The sequence below is a fragment of the Podarcis gaigeae genome (assembly GCF_964106915.1).
Source record: "Podarcis gaigeae genome assembly, chromosome: 2".
NCBI lineage: Eukaryota > Metazoa > Chordata > Lepidosauria > Squamata > Lacertidae > Podarcis > Podarcis gaigeae.
Genome location: NC_139679.1, coordinates 123,499,820 through 123,526,034, shown reverse-complemented (window position 1 = coordinate 123,526,034; position 26,215 = coordinate 123,499,820). Strand labels below are relative to the sequence as shown.

At 45.6% G+C, this 26,215-nt stretch overlaps 1 protein-coding gene across 1 annotated transcript in view; it reads right to left on the bottom strand.

The window, feature by feature from the left end:
• Window positions 1-23,964, bottom strand: part of LOC310837413 (vomeronasal type-2 receptor 26-like) — a 145,707-nt gene extending 121,743 nt beyond the window's left edge. The window contains exons 1-5 of the mRNA XM_083723977.1: window positions 23,903-23,964; window positions 19,905-20,144; window positions 18,621-19,418; window positions 2,549-2,675; window positions 827-1,713 (exon numbers count right to left, since the gene is read on the bottom strand). Of these exons, the coding sequence (XP_083580103.1) occupies window positions 827-1,713; window positions 2,549-2,675; window positions 18,621-19,418; window positions 19,905-20,066 (1,974 nt within the window). The 5' untranslated portion in view covers window positions 20,067-20,144; window positions 23,903-23,964. The remainder of the gene's footprint in view (window positions 1-826; window positions 1,714-2,548; window positions 2,676-18,620; window positions 19,419-19,904; window positions 20,145-23,902) is intronic.
• Window positions 23,965-26,215: the final 2,251 nt, after the last annotated feature.

Below are 26,215 nucleotides of genomic sequence, written 5' to 3'. Positions count from 1 at the left end.
AAAAAGAAGATGTCAGGAGAGAGCTATGGTCAGCCCAGACAAAGGGTGAGAAAATCCCTCCACTCCTCAAACAGCAGCGGCAACTCCAGCCAGAGTCAAAAAGAGCTCAGGCTGGAGACAGAAAGAAAGAGGAACAGTAGTGGAAAGGATGGACCCAGATCTATACACACACAAGATGAAAGAGAATTAGCATAGAAACAAGAAGTAAGGATTTAAGGCGGAGAGGCAAGGAGCTGGGAGACCTCATTTGTTTCTGCTTTTGCTGTATCAGGGAATAAGATATTGTTAAGTATACGAGCTGGAATTGAAAACTAGACAGCTGAGGGAGAAGGGGAAAGAGAGGAGAAGAAATTAAATTGTAAGATGTGAAAATTAAGATTGATATAAGGTTTGAAATGTTAGTTGGAATATAAATTTGTAATATAAATCAGTAAATGTGGGAACGTAGGACACATCTAGGAAGAAAAGTGGGAAGTCAGCTTATTTGGAGGAAATGTATTAAATCTGATGTAATTTGGTATTGATTGGTTAAAATTTGGAAAACTAATTTGGCAAAAAGAGAGAGAGAGATAGACAACATGTTTTACGGGAGCTGACAGTGGCTTTGACACTACAGAGAGAGCACTTCTCATATCGTAGGCTTGGGTCTGTGAACAGGGTGAAGAGAGAGGGATATGGTTGTGCAGGATGGAACGTTCAGCATAACACACTCTTGAATTCAACCAACATGTAAATCACCAAGGCAAAAGGTCTGTGGTCATTGCAGTGTTGTGACGCCATTTTCATACAGGAACTATCACATACCATCTTTTGATTTGATTTTTACCTGTAGATGCTCCTTTGTGTTCAGATCAGGTCTCAGCACAATAATGTAGCATTTTGGAATAAAGATGCAGCCCAGAAGCCCAGCACTGGAGGCCAAGATGGAGAAGACCTGCACGGCTACCATGTATTTCCCCTTGGTGCTCAGGTAGGTGGGCACAAAGGACACCCAAACACTGCAGAAGACCAGCATGCTGAAGGTGATCAGCTTGGCTTCATTGAAGGCCCCAGGCAGCTTCCTGGCTAGGAAAGCCACCGTGAAGGAGATGGCAGCCAGGAAGCCCATGTAGCCAAGGGCACCATAAAACATAGCAGCAGACCCTTCATTGCATTTCAGGATGATCGCTCCAGGCTGGGAGCGCATGTCAGAGTCTGGGAATGGGGGAGAGGTCCCCAGCCAGGTGGTGCAGATGAGAACTTGGAAACTGGAACACGAAATGACAATATAATTGGCCAAACTCTTCCCCAGCCATCTCCTCACCTTGTTCCCTGGCTTTGTGGCCTGGAAGGCCAGCACCACAGTGGTGGTTTTTGCCAACACAGAAGAGACAGCAACCGAGAAGATTATGCTAAAGGCTGTTTGTCGGAAGAGGCAGATCCCTCCCCTTGGCTGGCCAATGAAGAGGAAGGAGGACAAAAAGGAAAGCAGGAGAGAGATGAGGAGGATGAAGGAGAGGTCCCGGTTGTTGGCTTTGACGATGGGAGTTTCTGTGTATTTCATAAGGGTTCCTAACACAAGGCCTGTGGTTAAGGACATGAAGAGGGCAAACGAAGCCAGGAGGATCCCCAAAGGTTCTTCATAGGCAAGGAAGGTGATAATCTTGGGGACACATTGATCTCGGTCCTTGTTTGGATGTTGATCTTCTGGACATTTGATGCAACGGTTTGCATCTGCAAAGAACAGAATTATTGTTGTTGCTGTTTTTGTTGTTCTACCATTCACACTACATTCCCAGGGCAGCTTACAAAAACCAGAACAAAATATATAAAAACAGTTTAAAACAAATCAAAATTTATCTATACATCATTATTGTAATGTTTTACTGTTGCTATGGCCATTGGCTAATGCAAATAAAGTTTTATCTGATCTCTATACATCAGTAGTGATGAAAGTACACCCAGATGGTGGACATAATTATCTCATCTGGATGAGGACCACAGTGTAGAAACAGCCACCTTTGCATGTCAGAATAATCCTTGCAGGTTGTTTAGTGTGCGAAAAATGGAGTGGTCTATCATCAGTCAGTCATCCCTGCTTCTGACTTGGCAGGATTTTATTGATTTATGCATTTATCTACTCTTGTTTCATGCAGTTTTTTACAAGAAGCAACACCCCATTCTAGTGCTAATTTAAAATACGTAACAATATCGAAATACATGAAACGTAGGCCAAAACTTCAGTCTCCTGAGTCAAAGTTCAACACCTGAGTGACATGTCAGAAGGGATTGGTTGCCCAAAACCAGAGAGCAGTCACCAACATTTCTAATGTGAGTTCTGAAGATTTCCCCCCACGCTGTGTAGGCTTTCAGATGTCATGGAATTTGACTCTAAGAAAAAAGTATCTATGCACACATAAGGAAATGCAGAGGAGTGCTCTAACAAGGTACAACATGTGCATGAACTATAATCACATAGCACTGGGCAGTTATAAATTTCACTTTAAAAATGTCTTTGATATCTGTGTCAGCTTCCCCAAGGGTGTCCCTTTCCTAGATGGTTACCCACCTTCCTGCATGGAGATGGTCCCTTCTGAACAGGGAATGCAGTCATAGCAGCAGAGTGGTTTTCCTTCCTGAACCACCTTGATGAATCCAGGATGGCAACTTTCCACACACTTGGAAGAAGGCAAGGTCTAAGCATAAAGAGAAAGACCATTAAGTAAATTGCAGGAGGCCTAACTGGTTTTCTGGTGCATTTCAGAAAATGCAACCAGTCAGGACATTACTGCAAACCTCACTAGAAGAAGAAGAAGAAGAAGAAGAAGAAGAAGAAGAGGAGGAGGAGGAGGAGGAGGAGGAGGAGGAGGAGGAGGAGGAGGAGTTTGGATTTGATATCTCGCTTTATCACTACCCTAAGGAGTCTCAAAGCAGCTAACATTCTCCTTTCCCTTCCACCCCCACAACAAACACTCTGTGAGGTGAGTGGGGCTGAGAGACTTCAGAGAAGTGTGACTGGCCCAAGGTCACCCAGCAGCTGCATGTGAAGGAGCGGAGACGCGAACCCGGTTTCCCAGATTACAAGTCTATCGCTCTTAACCACTACACCACACTGGCTCTCAGAGATATGAGGGTGTTCTTACACTCTAAATTTGGCCACCTCATTTAGTAACTAAAATTATCTACGCCCTTGAAATTTGCCTTTCCTTCCCAATAGCTGGACCCTCCATTTACACAGCTTCTCAGGGGACCACCATAAGATCTTGAAGAAATGTTGGACCTTGGACATGGCATGCATTTGAAGGCAGCTCCACACAGAGCCTGGCACCCTTACTGGAGCTTATGGGATAGGGAACCCAGTTAAATGAAAGAGATGATCTCCCTCACCTGATTGAGCCATTTGGGCCACACAATGGCATCCTCATTGATAGTGAGCTGCAGGTTTGGGGAGCCGTGTCTGTCGAGACTCCCAAACTTCACCCTTAGGATGGACTGATTGGGAAACTTCACCCAGTTCACAACGTCCAAGTCAGCTGCCAGTTCCCCGTTCTCATCCAAGTATACTCCGTCCATGGAAGAATTGTAAAACTGTGAGTATCTCAGGAAAGGGTGGAGCTAAAATTAAAACAGCAACATTTAGAATATGGGAAACTTCGTGACTATCCAGTTCAGCCCATTTCATGCTTAGAGCTCCTCCGACTCAGAGTTGGAGTCTTTCTAAACATTGAAGGTTTGTCCATAGTGGAGTCTACTGTGCATTCCCATGTTGTTTGCATTCAAACTTAATCTGCATAGTCCACCCACAAACAACACCAAACTTAATGTTTTTCCACTGTAAATTTGGGGATATGGGGATAATCAGATAAGCTGGGGGGGGACTCAGGCTTCAAACAGCTCCACACAGGGTCATTTGTTTTGGTGTTCTGTTACTCTCTTTTGCACACCCACTATTTTCCTCGGTACTTTCAGCTATTTTCTTCCTCCTGTTTCCAGTATGCTTCTGAACGGTGATACAGTGGTGCCTCGCAAGACGAAAATAATCCGTTCTGCGAGTCTCTTCGTCTAGCGTTTTTTTCGTCTTGCGAAGCAACCCTATTAGCGGCTTAGCGGCTTAGCGGCTATTAAAGGCTTAGCAGCTAAAAGGCTATTAGCAGCTTAGCGGCTTAGAAAAAGGGGGGGAAGCGAAAAAAATCACAAGACTCGCAAGACGTTTTCGTCTTGCGAAGCAAGCCCATAGGGAAATTCGTCTTGCGAAGCACATCGAAAAACGGAAAACCCTTTCATCTAGCGGGTTTTTCGTCTTGCGAGGCATTCGTCTTGCGGGGCACCACTGTAAATTCTTTTGATCCTTCAGCTGTACTGAAAACCAGAGAACTGCACCAAGCAAACCACATTCAAATTTCTACACCAGAAGTTATGCCCTTGGCTGAAAAGTGTGTGCTTAGGAATCACAATTGCTTTCATTTCTTTTCCCACCATGCTTTTAACTATTTCCAGTGTTCTTTTGAACAGAGGTATTTAGACTGCAACCCAAAGGGGAATGTCTATTGCATGAATGGGAAAGACCAAAGTTGTTCTCCATAGTCCAGGCATGGCCAAACTTGGCCCTCCAGCTGTTTTGGGACTACAACTCCCATCATCCGTAGCTAACAGGAACAGTGGTCAGGGATGATGGGAATTGTAGTCCCAAAACAGCTGGAGGGCCACGTTTGGCCATGCCTGCCATAGACAATTTCAAATACATGCAGGTGTGGACTGTCCCATGCTCAACATAAAAAAGAAATTTGAGAAACCCTGCTAAATAGAAATGATCATTCCAATTAATGGGATGAGAATATTAAGGCACAAGAAATGTTACACATGTATACCTAATTCTACACTAATGAGCTTATGTGTAGCCTGTTGGGATATTCCGTTCCACCTTAAGAACAGACGTGTGGAATTGTTGTATGTCACATGTCTGTTTACACTCCAGCACAGCTTGCCGGGTACTTCCGTTTGTGTATAGCTTTTGCTTTAGCGGTCGTGCTTTGGACACGAAGGAGATCAGACATGTTTGCTTTTTTCCTGATGTATGCTGAATAAACTGCTTGTAAATATGCTCACACAGCTTCTGCCACTTCTTTTGCGTAGCGGTTACTCTGCTGAGTAGCGTGCCCTAGCTTCTGAAGCTCAGGTCACAGGTTCATGCCAAGGACTGGAGATCGCCCGGCACACTGGCCGGTGGACTGGAGCCAGCTGGGGCCCTGCCAATTGCCCCCGTTTCCTTGGTTGCATGCATACACACTTAGTAAGGCTCCCGTACACACACACACACACACACACACACACACACACACACTTGGAGAAAGGCTGGGGCTTAGTTTGCCCAGGCCAGTGCCAATGGAGCACCCAAGTGAGAAGGGAGGGAGGTTTAGGAAGAGCCTGCACAAGACCATCTTCCCTGCAGAAAGGAACTCAATGCAGGAGGTAGGACGACTTACTCCAAATGGGCCACGGTAGAAGGAGTTGTGCTAAAGATGGTGGGTGTGACCAGAGGGGCTGTGACCTCTAAGGATATTATAAGGAGGCATGAAGAAGAACCATTACTCTAATGAATACCTGCCATGGCTGCAGCCTTTGAACTTCCATACGGTCCATCACCTTCTCTTTATATCTAGATGAATATGCAGCATTTAAGGCATGTGCCACAGCTTGGACAGTGTTGTAGATCCTGTAGCTGTCTAGAGAGAGGATTCCTTCCAGATGGTCTTGAGGCGGCATCTCCAGTTTCTCCCTCTCTCTGCATCTTGTCCAGCCTTTCACTGAGAATGCATCCTTTGAATAGGAGCAATTTAAAGCTTCCTCACAAAACTTCTTAATGGCAGAGGAAAAGGGCAGAAAATCATCATATTTTGCCCATTTATTTGTCTCCAAAAGGAAAGAGAAAATACTGTGGATGTGTTGGAAAGATAAGTCAGAGTACGCAACATCCAAGTAAATGTCCCACATTGCTGTTGTGATCCACACGTTCCCTACAATGGGTTTCACCACCTTGTCAAATAAAGCTTGTATAAGTAATATTCCCTCTAAGACATAAGATTTTTCTACATAGTAAACAAATACATGAACTTGTCTCCACTGGAGGAATGGAAGATGATGGATCTTCTCTTTCAATGTATTAAGTTGTGGGAAGATTTGTGAGATGGCAACACAAACGCCACTCTTGATGAGCACCGGCTTCAAGGTCTTCATGAACCTCTCTCCATTGTCGGTGTCTGGTGCAAGGAGACCAATAAAAGTCCATCGGAAGTGCTGGAGCAGCTTGACAATCCCTGGGTACAGGGCTTCTTCTTTGGGGACCATCCGGTAAAAAAAAGGGAACTGCCTCTTATCATTCAGAACATGAGAGACAAAAGCATAACTGACCTGGAAAGGGAAGGAAGATCAGTGGGTGGTTTTTATTTGTTTTTTTGTTGCCAACAAATGTATGGCAGTTGTGGAAAAAGCAATTTCCATGCTGAGGAGATTGAAAATAAAAATTTCTATTATCTGCATTCATATTAATGTATCCATTAATTTCCTCAATATTTTTTGATTCCTATACATAATAAACAGTATCTTCTGAAAGATATTCATTTTCTGAATGGTTTCCACCCACAATTGTTTGTGCCCGGTGATTTTATTCTGTGCCCTGGTGTTCCAGATCTTCCTCATGTTGATGAGGATGATATTTGTTGACACTACACAGAACTTCCAATTCCACAATGAATTGCTGCATGGAAGAATCCTTTGTCTTGGGGTGGATCTACACACATGAAACAAAAATGCTATAAATAGGCCAGAAATTAGATCGTTATAACAAAAGGGGGGAAACCCTATGGAAAATCACATAGAAAAATGTTCTGCTCTCTGGTGCCATCTGCTGTTGTATGTTTATAACACATTCAAATCGTTGTTTCTTTACTAATGTAGCTGAGTCCCATTGCTTTGAATCCCTGAAAAAAACATTTGAGTAGAAATGGCTGTGTGAGGAAAGAAAGGGTGATTGTCCACCAGAAGCAGTTAAAACTCTCTCAAGTCTGTGCAATACTCTTTCTAAAATGAATGCCTGTCTCCAGTTCCACTTAATATCCACCCCACTCGGTTTCTGGATTCTCTGGAAAGATGGCAAAGGGGAATTGGGCTCAGGCTGGAGAAAGTTCCCCCCTCTCCATCCCCACCTGTGGGATTTTATAGATGCCCAACAAGCTTGAAATCTGGATGGAGTTTTGGGAATCAGCCCCTTCAAGGATAACCAGAATGTCATTTTGTCTTCCACAGTTGTAGTTGGGAACGTTCACCTTGCCCGTAGAAAGCAGGTCTAACATGGCATCATATGTCACCCTGCTGTTATAAAAGTTCTCACAGAAGCTGTAGCCAAGGGTGATGTTTTGTAAAAGCTTTGGATTCTGGTTGATATCCTGAACAGCAAACAAGAAGGAGAGGATCTGCCAGTATCTTGTCTTTAATTTCCTGCAAATATATGGAAATATGTCCCACATTCAATAAATATTTTTTTAAAATTAATTTCTTGCTTTTTTGACAAGATGAACTGGATTTAATTTCTGGAATTTAACTTATGCTAGCACTGATCCAAAGCACTCAACCATAACAGCCAAAATATCCTTGATGGTGTGTGTGTGTGTGTGTGTGTGTGTGTGTGTGTGTGTAAAGTACTGTGGACATGCTGAAAATGAGAAACTGAGAGAAACCAGAATGGAGAGATGGGTCCATCTTTAGGCTGAGCCTAAATGGAAGGCTCAAAGCACTGGAACAGACCCTGGTCCCCATTCGGTTTCAGAGGGAGAGGTGACCCAGGTTCATCAGAAATTGGCAAAAGTTCTACAGCTCTCGGACCCTTTCCTATGATTTCTTTCAAACCTAAAATATATTTTTCTATGTAACCTTGCCTAATATACATATTACATATACATATGAAAAGCAGGCTATGAAATCAATTGCACTTCAACACTGATACACCCTCATAGTCTCCCTCCAAAGGCTGAAGAGGAGAGGGATTTAGTAGGAGCAAGAAAGAGCCTGGTTGTTGGGGGGTCATTTGAGCTCATGAAATCAATACAAAATGGACAGCACCAATCCCACCCCCACAAAATGACTTACCTGGAAAAGCTGGTGGAAGGAGATTCGTTGAAGGTGTGTGGATTAAGAAACGCTCTTGTGGGAGAGATGACCCCACCAATGAGGTGGTCTCCCGGCTTGTAATAATTAAATGGGTCAATCTGATCCCTCTCCAAAGTTAAGGGGCATTTCACCTTTGACATCTCACAGTCTGCATAAGGCAGCCACAGCAGCAGAAGAAACACCAGCATCCTATGTCTGCCTGGAACGGCCTCCCACCTTGTGATAACTCAAAAGAATTACTAGATGAAGCCTATCGCTTTTGCACGTCTTTCCTAATGGTGATGGAGCCCAGCCAAGATCTCCCATCAGAAGGGGGTGGTAGTAAGTCAAGCTCACACAAAGAGATTTTTACGCAACTGCCCTCAATCTCAGCCCAAGCTCCTGGTGCGGCAGGAGATGTTTATGTGCCCATCCTTCCTGGCTCTCATTTCTTATGCTTATTTCAGTAAGCTTAAAGAAGATCTTTGGACAAAGCTCCAGAGAAGAAGAGAAAAATCACTATGATTTTCATAATTATAAGGGGAAGAAGCACCCCCTGTGCAAGATCACGAACTCTCTGTGTGGCTCCATGCGCAGGTGCAGGGCTGGAGAAAAGCTCGCAGATGTGGCTCCAGACTCCAGATGTATAATGGAGCGGGCAGCTGAACATGTCTAAAGTTTGGTGCAGAAACACATTCACAAGAGTCAGGATCAAGATATCTTTTTAGGACAGTGATGAGGAAACTCTGATCTGCAGACAGAATTAAGCCTGCCACATATCCTGCAACATTTCTCCGATGAAAATAGACACATCCTATTCTATTGGGACCCGGGTTGCCGATCAGAAGGTTGGCGGTTCGAATCCCCGCGATGGGGTGAGCTCCTGTTGCTCAGTCCCAGCTCCTGCCAACCTAAGCAGTTTCAAAGCACGTCGAAGTGCAAGTAGATAAATAGGTACTGCTCCGGCGGGGAGGCAAATGGCGTTTCCATGTGCTGCTCTGGTTCTCCAGAAGCAGATTAGTCATGCTGGCCACATGACCCGGAAGCTGTACGCCGGCTCCCTCGGCCAGTAAAGTGAGATGAGCACTGCAACCCTAGAGTCGTTCACAACTGGACCTAATGGTCAGGGGTCCCTTTACCTTTATTCTATCATCATCATCATCATCATACCCTGTCCATCTGGCTGGGTTACCCCAGCCACTCCAGTTGGCTACCAGCATATAAACATAAAAAATTTCCCTATACAGGGCTGCTTTCAGGGACATCTTAAGGCAGGGGTCAGTTAACCTTTTCAACAGGGGGCCGGTCCACATTCCCTCAGACCTTGTGGGGGGCCGGACCATAATGTTTTCTTTGGGGAGGGGGGATGAACGAATTCCTATGCCCCACAAATAACCCAGAGATGCATTTTAAATAAAAGCACACATTCTACTCGTGTAAATACATCAGGCAGGCCCCACAAATAACACTGAGGTGCATTTTAAATAATAGGACACATTCTACTCATGTAAAAACACACTGCTTCCCGGTCCGTCCGCATGCTGGATTTAGAAGGTGATTGGGCTAGATCCGGCCCCTGGGTCTTAGTTTGCCTACCCATGTCCTAAGGAAAAGAGGGGCATTCCGGGATCAAATCAGAAACCAATCCGTAACTAGGCTCCTTACTTCTTCCATTGGTTTCAACCTGGACTCGCTACCTGTAAATTCCAATAAGTCTCTATAAGTCACCCATTTCCTATCCATATTAATTATCTTGATTGTGATTGCTTCAATGGGGGATAAACACAAAGGTGTTATCCCTTCCAACAAATTTTTATATTTCTCCCAGACTCTGTACCGATTTCTCCTAATGATGTGGATCATAAAGCTTTTATAAATCTTTGCTTTCCCGTACCAAAGACATGCTTGCCAGCCAAACTTTAAATCATGGCCTTCCAAATCTAAAATATATGCATTTTCCAAGAAAATCCATTCCTTTAAGCAATATACACTAGCTGCCTCATAATACAGTTGCAAAGTCTCTTCTTCTTTTTTTATCAATCAGAATTTGATGGGGGGGGATGGGGGGAAGTCAAGTGATTCAGGGTAATCTTGATATGTGGATTTTTTTATATTATTATGTAGCTATTCTTTCTCTCTCTTTTTTCTTTCATGTTCTTTATACCTTTGAAAATAAATAAAAACTATATATATATTTTAAAAAACTTTTTGTTGGGGGGTGTTATTCGGTTGCCTCTGTTTTGATTTTGATTGTGTGATCTGTGACAGAGGCAATATGCTTATGAATACTGGTTGCTTGGAAGAGAAGTGGGAAAATGCTATTGCCTTCATCTCCTGTGACAACTGAATACTGCACTGGCTAGGCCTTGGGTCTGATCCATTGGGGGTCCTCGTGTGTTGTCTTTCCAATCAATGTTTGTGAAGAGCCTACAGGTAATGCTATTAGGTGGAGAATGGATTTTTTTTCTGGCATCCTACTTTAGCAACAAAAGCAGCTGATCAAGAGGAGCAATTGGGAAGGTCAGGAATGGGAGTGAGGTTGCAGAAAAGAAGAAGGAGGAGGAGGAGGAGAAGAGGAGGAGGAGTTTGGATTTGATATCCCACTTTATCACTACCCGATACTCAAAGCGGCTAACATTCTCCTTTCCCTTCCTCCCCCACAACAAACACTCTGTGAGGTGAGTGGGGCTGAGAGACTTCAGAGAAGTGTGACTGGCCCAAGGTCACCCAGCAGCTGCATGTGGAGGAGCGGGGAAGCGAACCCAGTTCACCAGATTACGAGACTACTGCTCTTAACCACTACACCACACTGGCTCTTCCTGCCCTTGAGATCTCAGGCTTAATAATAATAATAATAATTTATTATTTATATCCCGCCCATCTGGCTGAGTTTTCCCCAGCCACTCTGGGCGGCTCCCAATCAGTGTTAAAAACCGTACCGCATTACATATTAAAAACTTCCCTGAACAGGGCTGCCTTAAGATGTCTTCTGAACGTCAGGTAATTCTTTATCTCTTTGACATCTGATGGGAGGGCGTTCCACAGGGCGGGCGCCGCTACCGAGAAGGCCCTCTGTCTGGTTCCCTGTAGCCTCACTTCTCGCAATGAGGGAACCGCTTAGAAGCTGAATATGGCCCTCCCAAGTGTCTCTTATCTGGCCCCTCAGTACTCTCCCTGGCCCACTCCCATTCTAGACATGCCCCCTATTAGCCCTGTTTTGTTCCCTCCTAAAGTGTTTTAGCCTTGAACTCTGAGAATGCTTCTTCCTTGCGTGGATGACTACAGGGTAGAGAGGGGTGTGTGTGTGTGTGTGTGTGTGTGTGTGTGTGTGTGGAAACTTGACTACTGAAGAAATGTAAAATTTTCATGTGTTGTTCTGCCCACCTCTTTCTCTGACCACCGCTGTCATGTGGTCACCTGAAGGTTGTCCAGAAGGAAATGTGGCTTTCAGTCTGGAAATTTTGCTAACCCCTGCAACAATTTCAGAAACTCACAATATTCAGAAATAACCGTGTATTGTGTCTGTATGTGCATACATCCTAAAATGATATTTTCGTCCTGGTCAGTTAAAGGCCACACAGACTTTTCTCCCCGTTCTGACCAATGCTAAGAGCAGGGGGCCACTTCTGTAAGTTCTCGTAAACATGTTTTCCTCCAACTCTGAACATGTCCCTCAAGCCACACAGAGACTCCAGGATGTTGCCAAGGTGACACGTCTCCCCCTTACAATTATTCTTATTCCTGCCAAAGCTCCAGAGATTTGACCAAAGATTGCCTGTCAAACCAATCAACTAAACATCAGAATCAAGAGCAAGGCAAGGTAATTTCTTGTACTGTGCCTGGGAAAATAATCACTATGCTGCTGAGAGCCTACACACACACACACAAACACACAATTCCTCAGTGTCCTGACTGATCATGAGATAGTTGGAACATCTGATGTCCAACCTCTGGAGACACCACTATTTGATAAAAACTTTTCAGCTGTTGTTCTGCAAGTGGAATAACTCCGAGCAATTTCCCATTTCTAAACGCAAGCTTCTGCTGTTGCTGCAAAATGCCTGCACTGTAATATTTATGCATTGCAGTGTGTAGGACTATACGGCCCCTGGGTTCCCTCCCAATTCTACAATCCCATGACCTTTCATACCTTTGTTTAATACACCCCTTCCTTAAGAGCCAGCAACACAGTCCACTCTTCTTTTTAATCCTCAATACAGTTTATTAACATAGGTTTCTTAAGACAGTAAAAGAGCAGCAACACAGAGATCCTCTTACCCAATAAATATATCAAAGTTTATTTGAGAATTTAGGGACGTTTAGTCGTGTATACACAGAGAAATCTATAAAGGTTAATTTAGGATTGATACTTTACCACCAAGCACCGGCGGAGGAAGGCGAGTGCAGGGTGGTGGTGGTTCACACCGAGCATCAGTGCTGAGGGTGGGTGACATCGCCACGCCACCACTAACCCCACCGCATGCTCGCTGCATGGGCAGCGGGCTGCTAGGGATGATGCTTCCGTGGGTAGGCGGTGGTCAGTGTGACGTTAACATATGAGAGTGCTGGAGGTGAAATAGTTAAGCAAGTTACCCAATCAGAACCCAGGGGGTGGAGTCAGAGGGACTATAAAACCAGCTCTGGGAGGGGCGAAGAGAGGAGTTCGTTGGGAGTTGGGTGGTTGGTTGGTTGGAGTGGGAGTGAATTGGGATGGAGTCTGTAGGTAGGTTGAGTTAATGTAGAGAAATAAGCTGAGTCAGGAACAGTTAGGGCCCAGGCAGACAAGTAAATATCTGAGAGGTGGTTTAGTGAGTGAGAGCAGGTAGCGGAAGTTATAGGTCTGGATAGGCACCCCATGATTGTAATGGACCGATACTGTTTATGGAACCACATGCTTGTTAAACTGCAATAAATAAACAGAAGTTTAAGATTTAAACCGGACTGGACTCAGTATTGTCCCAGGTAGGGCCTGGGTGGTGGCAGCGAGAAATCAAGTGGTGACACAGGGATCAATAGACGGTGAAATGTCCGGGTACCCTGTGTGATCGCCACAGGCAGCTAGGGTTAATTTAGGATTGATACTTTACCACCAAGCACTGATGGAGGAAGGCAGGTTGGGGGGGGTTGGTCACACCGGGGGTCAGTGGTGAGGGCAGGTGAAATTGCCACGCCACCACAAACCCAAACCCACTCGCTGCACTGGCGGCGGGCTGCTAGGGACAATGTTGCCGCGGGCAGCTAGCGGCACCCCTCCCAATGCTCCCCGCATGGGTGGCTAGCGGCGCACCCCCCACGCTATCTGCACGGGCGGCGGGCAGCTAGGGATGCTTGCTGTGTGGGCAGCTAGCCCTGCTCCTGCGCTGCTCCAGGTGCCGGTGGCTCCGCCCCTGCCACCAAGTCACTGACACAGACAGACACAAACTGAAACAGAAATGGCTGGATGAGATCTGTTACGATATGGATGCAATGCAGCTGCAAAGTGCTAGCTTGAAAAGTAAACATGATGGGAATGTTGGGACTGCCCGTGGGAATCAGAGGGGCAGTCTATTCACAATGCGAAGCACCGGAATTAGCTCAGAGTGTAATATGAGCTCTTCCGTTTGTTCCTATCCAGGAAGTGTTTGTCACTATACTGCTGGAGCTTGAAGAGAGCGGTCACGTTTTTTGTAATGCTGCAAAGACAGAAATAAAGGCATGTAAATACGTTTCTGTCTATCTCTTTCCCCTGCCAGGGGGCAGGAAAGAGGGGGGGGGGTTCTTCTCACGTTTGAGAAGAATCGCCGATCGAGACCTTGCCTGCGCCTGCTGGGGAATGCAGCCAGGGAGGTCAACAGGGAATCAAGCCGGGTGTCTAGGATTGTTGCCAGTTCCTCCTGATAAAGGGCTTGATATCCCGACAAGATCAAGTACCACACAGAAGACAAAGAGCAACAACCACAAAAGACTGACCAACTACAGTACCTGAAAGTGAAAGCAGTGTCTACACTAAGCCAATCTCAGGGCAGGATTGCTTTAGCTTTCTAGAACTCAGTCAGAAGATGGAACGCCACGACAGGGACAGCTGAAAGATGTTCCTTCGTATTCGTGTGGGTACAAATAATACTGCCACACACAGCCTTCAACATATAACAAGGGATTATGGGCCAGGTAAGGGGCTGTGACTCTCAGGCAGCTAACAATCACTAAGAGAAAGAACTGCATTTTCAGAGGCTCAGGGTTAATCCAGAAATCCCAGCTCCAAATGAAACAAACTTACTCAAAAGTCCCCAATTTTACCCCAAAAAAGTCCAATGATGATACACAACACTCCAGGATCATAATTAGCATAACACAGGATTGTTACAATCCTAACAGAAGCTATCCTAAATTTTTGTGGTCAGGTGCTCCTTTGTATTCAGATCAGGCCTCAGCATGATAATATAGCATTTGGGGATGAAGATACATCCCAGAAGCCCAGCACTGGAGGCCAAGATGGAGAAGACCTGAACGGCTACCATGTATTTCCCCTTGGTGCTCAGGTAGGTGGGCACAAAGGACACCCAAACACTGCAGAAGACCAGCATGCTGAATGTGATCAGCTTGGCTTCATTGAAGGACCCTGGAAGCTTCCTGGCTAGGAAAGCCACTGTGAAGCAGATGGCAGCCAGGAAGCCCATATAGCCAAGAGAACAATAAAACATGGCAGAAGACCCTTCATTGCATTGTAGGATGATGACTTTAGGCTGTGAGTGCATGTCATAGTCTAGAAATGGGGGAGACCGTCCCAGCCCCAGGGTGCAGATGACAACTTGGACACTCGAACAGGAAATGACTATGTTGTTGGCCAGACCCTTCCCTAGCCATCTCCTCATCCTGTTCCCTGGCTTGGTGGCCAGGAAGGCCAGCACCACAGTGATGGTTTTTGCCAAGACAGAAGAAATTGCAATAGAGAAGATGATGCTGAAGGCCATTTGTTGGAGAAGGCAGGTTGCTTTCCTTGGCTGGCCAATGAAGAGGAAGGAGGACAAAAAGGAGAGCAGTAGGGAGATGAGGAGGATGTAGGAGAGGTCCCGGTTGTTGGCTTTGACTAGGGGAGTTTCCTTGTATTTAATGAAAATTCCAAACACAATGCCTGTTGTTAAAGATAAGAACAGGGCAGTGGAAACTAAGATGATCCCCAACTGTTCTTCATAAGCCAGGAAAGAGATAATCTTAGGGATACATTGATCATGGCCTTTGTTCGGATGCTGATCTTCTTGGCATTTGGTGCAAAGTTCTGCATCTGCGGAGGAGAAAAACCACCCATAACCATCTGTGTTCTACAGTGGTACCTCAGGTTACAGACGCTTCAGGTTACAGACTCCGCTAACCCAGAAATAGTACCTCAGGTTAAGAACTTTGCTTCAGGATGAGAACAGAAATCGCGTGGCAGCAGCGGGAGGCCCCATTAGCTAAAGTGGTACCTGAGGTTAAGAATAGTTTCAGGTTAAGAACGGACCTCCAGAACGAATTAAGTTCTTAACCTGAGGTATCACTGTACTACCTTCACTTGTAACTGCTTGTCCTCCAGAGATATATATGGAGCACAAGCTTTCTCAGAGTGCTTCTCCACCCTGTTTCTACCATCTCAAGGAACACCCTCTCCCTTGAAGTCACCCACCTTCCTGAGAGGAGATTGTCCCTTCCGCACACAGAGCACAAGAATAGCAGCAAACCGGCTCTCCTTCCTGAACCACCTTGGCGTATCCAGGCTGACAGCTTTTGGTACACCTGGAGCGAGGCACAGTCTAAGCATAAAGAGAAGAAGGTGCATCAAGGGGAAAGTGCTGGACGCATTTGTGTATGGAATTCATTCATAGTCTGGAAAGGACCCACTGAGCACAACCACTTCTTTTTTTAACAAGGAAGCACTTTTAATGCAAAGCAGCATCAGAGGTAAACCACTTTGGTGTACCTGCTTGCTTGTTTCAGCATTTTTATTCCACCTTTTAATACAAATGTAGGCTCAAGGCAGAAGAGAGAACATACAAAAAGAAGATGGAGAAAAGCCAGCTGCTCTGATCTCTGGGAGAGAGAGCCAGGAGCTACAGGCTGAGACCCTACCTGCCCACAGACTGTGTCATCAGAGTGGTGCATGCTCTGGTTATCTCCCGCTTGGACTACTGCAATGCGCTCTATGTGGGGCTACCTTAGAAGGTGACCCGGAAACTACAACTAATCCAGAATGCGGCAGCTAGACTGGTGACTGGGAGCGGCCGCTGAGACTATATAACACCGGTCTTGAAACACTGGCTCCCAGTACGTTTCCAAGCACAGTTCAAAGTGTTGGTGCTGACCTTTAAAGCCCTAAATGGCCTCGGTCCAGTATACCTGAAGGAGCGTCTCCACCTCCATCGTTCTGCCCGGACACTGAGGTCCAGTGCCGTGGGCCTTCTGGCGGTTCCCTCACTGCAAGAAGCCAAGTTACAGGGAAGCAGGCAGAGGGCCTTCTCGGTAGTGGCACCTGCCCTGTGGAACGCCCTCCCACCAGATGTCAAAGAGAAAAGTAACTACCAAACTTTTAGAAGACATCTGAAGACAGCCCTGTTTAGGGAAGCTTTTAATGTTTAATAGGTTATTGTATTTTAGTATTCTGTTTCAAGCTGCCCAGAGTGGCTGGGGAAACCCAGCCGGATGGGCAGGGTATACATAATAAATTATTATTATTATTATTATTATTATTATTATTATTATTAGTATTAGTATTAGTATTAGTATTATTATTAGTATTACACCCCAAGTGAACTGATAAACACAGGATGTATTTTCTCAGGATCCCCAGACTCTAGGATTTCTTTGAATATCCTGGATTCCCCTCCCGTCTGGGTTTCTGCCTGTGGCAAGAGGGATTGGTAGAGGCAACTATTGCTGGGTAGTTAAGATACAATTGGTCCACCTTACAAGGCTGTTTTGTAACAGTTGTGCGAAGAAGAGCATGAACTTTCCTAGCTTTCCACTCTGTTATGTTCACTACCTTGTTGAACTGTTTGGGCCACTCAATGGCTCTGGGGTTAATGGTGAATTTTATGCCAGTGGACGCCTCTCTCTCAACACTCCCAATTTTCACTCGAGTGCTAGACGCATTGGGAAACATCACCCAGTTCTCAATGTCATAGTTGCCTGGCTGCTCCCCATTCTCATCCAAACATAGTCTGCCTATGGAAGTGTTTGAGCTTCGGATTTCTCTTAGGAAAGGGTGAAGCTGCAATGACAGTGAAAACACCAGCAATAAGAAACTACGAAAGTGTGTTGGATATCTCAGTCCTGCTTGCTTTCAGCTCTGTCAAATAAATCAGTAAGTTTGGTTCAGGATTTAAAGCAGGAGTCAGCAAACCTTTTCAGCAGGGGGCCGGTCCACTGTCTCTCAGACCTTGTGGGGGGCCGGACTATATATTTTTTGGTGGGGGGAATGAACGAATTCCTGTGCCCCACAAATAACCCAGAGATGCATTTTAAATAAAAGCACACATTCTACTCATGTAAAAACACACTGATTCCCATACCATCCGCGGGTCGGATTTAGAAGGTGATTGGGCCGGATCCAGCCCCCAGGCCTTAGTTTGCCTACCCATGATTTAAAGGTATGAACTCTGACACAGTTAAAATTAAAACCAAGTTGGCCTGAACTAAGGGTGAAGCTTTCTGCAATTTTTGGAACAAAAGCTTCCTATTGTTATGCTTTCATGTGTAACTGCAAGTTGATTGCTTGCAAACTAACACTAAAGTGCAAATAATTTTATTTAGAACTGCTGCTGCATGTCAACACTAACTCGTACTTTTCCATTGCAAAATTGGGGAAGTTAACATGTGCCCTGCATGTTGAAATTTTACATGCATATTCTTGCACTGTATGAGCTCAGAGACCGTCCTGACTCTCACACAAGTAAATGAACTCCCTCTCAAAATAAAAGAGCTTCTGGTGAATGAGGTGTTGCTGTTTTTTAATTCTACAACAGCTGTTATTAATGAGGGCCAGTGCACATCTCATGTCAGCCACAAACCATATCCATTCTATTCTACTGATAAAACGGTTAATTCAAGCAAAGACCATTAACAACAGCAACAATTTATTACTTGTGCCCCAGCCACTCTGAGTGCTTTCCAACGAAGTATAAAAAACACAACAGATATCCAGAAAGCCCAACAGAGGCAGTTCTAAAAACAAGTCATTGGGAATGTCGTATATTTTAACCAGCTGAAATAATGCCATTGCCACAGTTGTCCAATTTATCTCAAGTGAATATTATTCCACAGTACGGGGGCCACTGCAGAGAAGACTTTCACAGATGTAAACCACTTTCAATATCAGCACATGAGTTGGACATTTGACTATGCTGAGTAGCTCCTCTTCCTTGCACAAACATCTGAAGGGAACCCTCATAATGGTTGCCACATAATCTAGAATCCTGATAGGAAACATTTTTGCTCACTGCTAAATTTGGGACAAGGGATTACCATTTGCAGAAAGGGGGAGGAAATACCTGCCATGGCTCTAGCCTTTTGTCTCTTCCACCCACCAGCGCCATCAGCTTTGATCTAGATGAATGTGCAACGTTTAAGGCATGTGCCACAGTTTGAACACTAAAGAAAGTGGTGGAGCTGTCCTGAGACATGGCTCTCTCCAGCTCCTCTCGAGGCAGTTTTTCCAGTTTCTGCTTCTCTGTGCATCTTGCCCGACCTTTCGCGGCCAACACATGCTTTGAATATAAACAATGAAATGCTTCCTTCCAAAACTGCTTAAGAAGGTAGGAAACTGGTTTGTAGTTTTGATGCATCTTTCTCATCTGCAACTTCATTACAAAAGACAAAGATCCATGGATGTGCTGAAAGTCATCAGGATGCATAGACAAGTTCAAGTTCATGTCTTGAAAAGGGGTCGTGATCCAGACTTTGGGCCCAATTTGTTTCCCGTGTCGCACCTGTAGTGCAACGATTAGTCCCAATCCCATGTAAGCAGGTACATAGTAAACGAATATGCTGACTTGTCTCCAGATGAAAAATGATTCGCTTGGGGAAATCATGTCATATAGATCTATCTGAGTTACTTTTTTTGAGAAAGCAAGACAAATCCCTTTGCTGATCATCAGAGGCACCAAGGTACGCACAAAACTTTCTCCACTGTCGTCATCCGGAGCGAAGAGGCCAACCCACGTCCACCCAAAATGCAACAGCAACTTGACAATCCCTGGGTACTGAGCTTCTTCTTTGGGGACCACCCGATAAACAAAAGGGGACTGGGTTTCAACGTCAAGAACCTGCCTAGTGAAACCATAGCTGATCTAGTCAGAGAAAGAAGAGATTAGTATTTTGCTGTACCTTCATGATAAAGGTAAAAGGTAAAGGTACCCCTGCCCGTACGGGCCAGTCTTGACAGACTCTGGGGTTGTGCGCCCATCTCACTCAAGAGGCCAGGGGCCAGCGCTGTCCGGAGACACTTCCGGGTCACGTGGCCAGCGTGACATCGCTGCTCTGGCGAGCCAGAGCCGCACACGGAAACGCCGTTTACCTTCCCGCTGGTAAGCGGCCCCTATTTATCTACTTGCACCCGGAGGTGCTTTCGAACTGCTAGGTTGGCAGGCGCTGGGACCGAGCAGCGGGAGCGCACCCCGCCGCAGGGATTCGAACCGCCGACCTTTCGATCGGCAAGTCCTAGGCGCTGAGGCTTTAACCCACAGCGCCACCTGCGTCCCACTTCATGATAAGGAACGTCTTTATTAGGTTGAAAGGACAAAAATCTTCTATCTCCTCTTGTCCTCCCTTCATACCTGTGGGATTTTGTAGATGGCTGACATGGCTGAAATCTCTTCTGAGATGACAGAATCGGCCCCTTCAAAAACAGCCAGCGGGTTATTCTGTTTTCCACAGATATAGTTTGGAACATTGCTATTCCCTCCTCCAAGCAAGTCTAGCATGGCAGCAGAAGTCATCCTCTCTTCCAAATAGTTCTCATAGAGGTTGTAGCCCAGGGTGATGTTGGGTAAGAGCCTGGGATCCTGGTTGATCTCCTGGATGGTGAACAAGAAGGACAAGACGTACCAGTAGGACTTAAATATTCCCCTGCAAAAAATAAATCAATTTAAAAGTTCATGAAATACTGGGAAATTGATGCAAGGGCTGCTGTTGTTTCAGTGGCCTTGGCCATTTCAAAAGGAGTGTGTGAAAAAATCCACAACTGTTCTTTAAAAAGGACTGGTACTTTAGTGCAATTTGAGTGCAGATGAGGAAGCACCAAACTCATCAATACATATTTATTTACGAATGAAACCTGTGTGATAAATTTGAACAGTTCATAGTCTGGAGACTCCTCTACTGAGGAAAATCCCCAGGACTAGATTGCTTCATTTAAAGCATGCTTTCCCTGCTCTTTGGCAAGAAGAGAATTCTGTCCTAAACCTTATACAGTGGTATCTCGGGTTACATACGCTTCAGGTTACATATGCTTCAGGTTACAGACTTCGCTAACCCAGAAATATTACCTCAGGTTAAGAACTTTGCTTCAGGATGAGAACAGAAATTGCGCTCCGGTGGCGCAGCAGCAGCAGGACGCCCCATTAGCTAAAGTGTTGCTTCAGGTTAAGAACAGACCTCCGGAACAAATAAAGTACTTAACCCGAGGTACCACTGTAATTGAAAAATACATGACACAAAGGGAAAAAGGGGCTGGAATGGAGAAGAATATATTTAGCTAAGAAGGATTTTTACAGGATCTACCATTGGTCTACTATTGCATTCCTCAAAATTATTGTCATTTATTTATCCTAATAAGATTAATAAATTGCTGACACCTTGGAAATAGTCCAGCAACCTCTGAAGAACCACAGGCAATTTTTTTTTGGTAAACAGGAACCATTCCCTTGGTGGTAGAAAAATTACTCACGGCTTAATCCTTGTGAAGGGGGTCTCGGAAAAGACATATGGATGTTGTTGATCAATAGATGTTGGAGATACGATCCCACTGATCATAAAATCTCCAGGCCGGTAATAACTGGGTGCTTCAGATTGATCCCTGACCAGTTTCAAGGTGCATCTTGCCTTCAGGTTGCCACTGACTCCACGGGGCATTAGCAGGAGAATCAGTAAGAGAATCAGCAGGGATCTCATTCTGCCTCTGCGTCCTGCACTGTCCCAATCTGGCTGGTGTTCAGCAATGGCTTTGGAGCCATTCAATGCCATGCAAACATATATCTACTCCCCCAACCTTTCACCTGCTCTAAACCTTGACTCACCCTGCCTCTGACACGAAAAATGCACCAACTTTTCTTTCCAGAAGCTTTGCAATGAATAACACCATGCTTTTATTGGTTCTGATGTTTAGGCAATCTCCAGGAACATCTCTTGAGCTTTCAGAAGAAGCAATCACTATGATTTTCATAATTGCAAATGGTGGAAGTTTTGCCGCTGCAACGTCCCAGAGGCTTCGCTTGATTCAAGGGGCAGGTGCAAAGCTGGAGAAAAATATGTTTGCAGAGAGCATCTCTACAGTTTGGCATGATTCAAAGTAAGGGGGGGCATTTGGCCTGGACTGTGCTCACAAGAACCTAAGAAAAGCCCTCCAACTGAATCAGAACAATGCTGTTCCTTCTCTGCACGTGGGAATCCTATCCCTGCAAGAATAGGAGAGGGGGACTCTCCAGTAGGGGTAAACTATGTGGGGCAATTAGCTCTATGGGGATTAGTTCTATTTAAGCTCACTCTACACCAGTGTTTCCCAACCTTGTGCCTCCAGATGTTTTTGGCCTACAACTCCCATCATCCCTAGCTAGCAAGACCAGTGGTCAGGGATGATGGGAGTTGTAGGCCAAAAACATCTGGAGGCACAAGGTTGGGAAACACTGCTCTACACCACACTCTCACAGAGACAGCCTGGGGAAAATGTATTGGTGTCCAGCCCAATCTAGGCCTTTCTATCTCCCTCTTTCCTCAGATCATGTGGAACTTTGGTGGCCTTCCATGTAGGGCAAGTAGGTACTGATGGGATTGGTCGCTCTTTCTCAATGGATTTTTTGGCAGGGACATTACTCCACATTTGGTGGCAATTGGCTTCTGAATACCAGCTGCATGGAACTGCTGGAGGGGAGAGTGCTGTGCTCAAATCATACTTGTGGTCTTTCTGTTTGACCACTGTGAGAACAGGATTGTAGGAATGACGTTCACAGGGCTGAGGCCTGTCCGGTATGTCACACTCTTGTCTCTGAACTTTGCCTCCTTTGCAGAGGCATGGCTCACTTTCCACTTGGTAGGAACATGACGTGGTGGAGCAGGTCTCGCAAATATCAGAGGAAACATACCTGTATGTGTCAGCTCACGATGTAAATATGCTCCTAAACGTGTGCATATTCTTGCTAATAAAAAGAGCCTCTGCCGAGCTAGCAGTCAGCTTGCTTACGCACAGCTCACCTGCATCATCAACTCCTGTCACGTCTCCTTCACTTCACAGGATGATGGGCTAGATGGGCCACTGGCCTGATCCAGCAGGCTCTCCTTGTGATCCTTTGAGATAAAACTAGTCTGAGGGCTGGAGATAAAATTGTGGGGTGGGGGTGGCAGCGGGACATCATCTGCTCAGGAAGTTCTGCTGACTGAGGTTGGACTTCACAGGTCTCACACATGCACACATACTTTCCCAAGGTGCAAGCCTTATGCACCATAGTCCTTTGTACCTAATAATAATAATAATAATAATAATTTATTTATACGCCGCCCATCTGACCGGGCCTCCCCAGCCACTCTGGGCGGCTTCTAACAAAATATTAAAATACAGTAATGCATCAAACATTAAAAGCTTCCCTAAACAGGGCTGCCTTCAGCTGCTCTTTGCACATGAACATAGCTGTTCCAACTGAGATTTCACTGTAGGTCTCTGACATAGTGAGCTGCAGCCCAGTGTTATGAGAGCGTACACTAAACTGGGTAGCCCAAAACATATAGAGGACACCAGGTTGGCAATGGCTGGCTTATGCCGCAGGAAAATTGCCAGAATACCATTTTTCTTGTTGGCCAACTCTTCCCTTTTTAGCCAATTCAGGGCTAGGGGAGGCATCTGGGGAGAATGTGCCTATAGACACAGTATATATTGTATCAAATAGCTATGGCATGTGAATCCAGCTGCAGCCATGGTACCTCATCTGGGTTGCTGTTGTTGGGTAGAGTACAATGGGCGAGTAACCAGGTTAAGCGCGGAACAGGAATTAATTATTTGTCTTTGTAGTGTAGGCATGTAAAAAGGGAACAGGAGGACAGAGCAGACACACAAACCCCCTCCTTTTTTCTTTTTTTAGCAGCACAGAGCCTCTCCCTGCTTTGAAGCTGGCTTAGTAAAAGGAAATGAGGTGTGTGATGCTGGGCAACTCAACACACAAGGAAAGGCATAAAGGGTTAACCAGGAAGGAATAGAGGGAGCTGCCTTATACTAAATCTGACCACTGGCAGTTACAGATAGGTAGCCGTGTTGGTCTGCCATAGTCAAAACAAAAAAAATTCCTTCCAGTAGCACCTTAAAGACCAACTAAGTTAGTTCTTGGTATGAGCTTTCGTGTGCATGCACACTTCTTCAGATACGTGTGCATGCACACGAAAGCTCATACCAAGAACTAACTTAGTTGGTCTTTAAGGTGCTACTGGAAGGAATTTTTTTTTGTTTTGACCACTGGCAGTGGCTCTCCAGGATTCCAGGTAGTGATCTCACACAGCCATTGGAGATTGAAAATGGGGCCTCCTGCATACTATTGATTGATTGATTGATTGATTGATTGATTGAATATACCGTCTTATACCTGGGGTTCTCAGAGCAAGGCAGGTCCTCTATCACCAAGCATGTTGCGAGGAACTCCTGGTTTCCAGCTCACTTCCAAAGTATCCAGTCAGAAACTTCATTTGTAAAAGCCTCGTGTTTTTTCCAGGTTGTTTTAACCTTACAGATTTCTCCCAAAACAAGTAGATCTAAATAAAATAGTGCATGTAGGGTTATGGGGGGGGGGAATGGAAGATGGCAAGGATATGCTCTGTGAGAAGCTGGCTTCAGGCACCAATCCCATTGGCAGACCAACACTGCGTTACGAAGATGTGTGCAAAGAGACATGAAGGCCAGCAACGTCAGCCCAGCTGTGTGGGTTGCAGACAACCGCAGGGCCTGGGGACGGGCAGGTTACGCAATGATTCTTCAACATCAGCTTCATTGGACTGGTCATGTTGTATGGTTGCCTGGCGATCGTCTTCCAAAGCAACTACTCTAGTCCGAACTTAAAAATGGAAAGCGTAATGCTGGTGGTCAACAAAAGAGGTTGAAAGACTCCCTTAAGGCAGATCCTTTAAAATGTAGTATAAACACCAGCAATTGGGAAACCCTGGCCTGAGAGTCCTCCAGTTGGAGAACAGCCTTTACCAAAGGTGTCATGGGCTTTGAAGACACTGGAACTCAGGACGCAAGGGAGAAACGTGCTAGGAGGATGGCATGCTTGGCAAATCCACACCGTGATCAACTCCCACCTATGTCCCCACTGTGGAAGGACGTGTGCATCCAGAATTGGCCTCCACAGTCACTTACAGACTCATGGTTAAAACCGTGTTTATGGAAGACAATTTTACTAGCCTACAAGTGTTTGCCAAAGAAGAAGACGTATCTTACATTAAAAACCTGACAGTACCAAACTACTGAAGGCTTTTCACCAAAACCAGACTAAATGTCTTTCCCTCTGCAGTGTTGGATGGCAGGTTGAGAGGAGTTCCCTACCAGGGCAGACTTTGCTCGTGTGCTCAAGACATCGATTCCATAAAACATATTTTGTTGCATTGTGCAAAATATGAGCAGGCCAGGGCTGAACTGATACTACCCTTGCTGGTACCATTCCCGGGAAAATCCGAGGCTCACTATGTCAGGTTCCTACTGGAAGACCGGACAAATGCTAGAACGTTAGCAGTGGCAAAGTTTTTATCGGTGGTTGCAAGAACAAATGAGCCCTATATTCTAAACAAAATGCTTGTTTAACCTGGAGGTAGGCTGTATGAATTGTGTATTGATTTGTAATGATTTGTTGGGTCTCTGGATTGATTGATTGATTGAGAAGAGGTATCCCTAGCAGTGACCAGAGAAGGAATGACTGCTGGGAGGAGCACAAAGGAGAAGAAGAAGAGGAGGAGGAGGAGGAGGAGGAGGAGGAGGAGGAGGAGGAGGAGGAGGAGGAGGAATAGTTTGGATTTGATATCCCACTTATCACTAGCCGAAGGAGTCTCAAAGCGGCTAACATTCTCCTTTCCCTTCCTCCCCCACAGCAAACACTCTGTGAGGTGAGTGGGGCTGAGATACTTCAAAGAAGTGTGACTAGCCCAAGGTCACCCAGCAGCTGCATGTGGAGGAGCGGAGACGCGAACCCGGTTCACCAGATTACGAGTCTCCCGCTCTTAACCACTACACCACGCTGGCTCTATGAAACACCATGGTGCATCTGCAGCAGCACAACTGGACACCCTCATCTGCCCCAGCTGCAACAAAACATGTCTCTCCTGTGTCGGTCTCTACAGCCACAGCAAGCACTGCAACCATCCAACAGCCTGACCTCACATGAAAGCACACCATTGTCTCCTGAGACAGGTGGATGCCAACACGACAACCCTGAGTTTTTGGAGCAGGTGCACCTAACACCGAAGAAGGGGAGGCCCATTGTTTCAGCACCTGAGGCAAAATGCCCCGTACTACCCCTGGGGTGGAGGGGGCAGGAGGCTCTGCAAGGGCTTCCTGCAAGAAAAAACCTTCACCAAGCCTGGGTGGGAAAGGAGCTTCAGAAAGCGCTTCTTTCTTTTGAGGGCTTATTTTCCTAGCAAGGCAGAGGCTAGCTTCGACATCACTGCAAGAGTGCAATCAGGGCATGTTTATGCATTGGAGCTCAGCCCTGCAGGTTTTTTCTTCCTTATGGCTGTGTGGAAAAAGAACTTGTGGATTTTGGCTATTGTTTGGTGGAGGGAGGGATAGAAATAAACTGTGTGTTTCTAGGGTGATGGAAGATCCAGAACGTTGCTATGACAACTGGTGGGATTTCTTACACTTCGAACCTAGATGTTTTGATTTATACTCGTGGCTCAT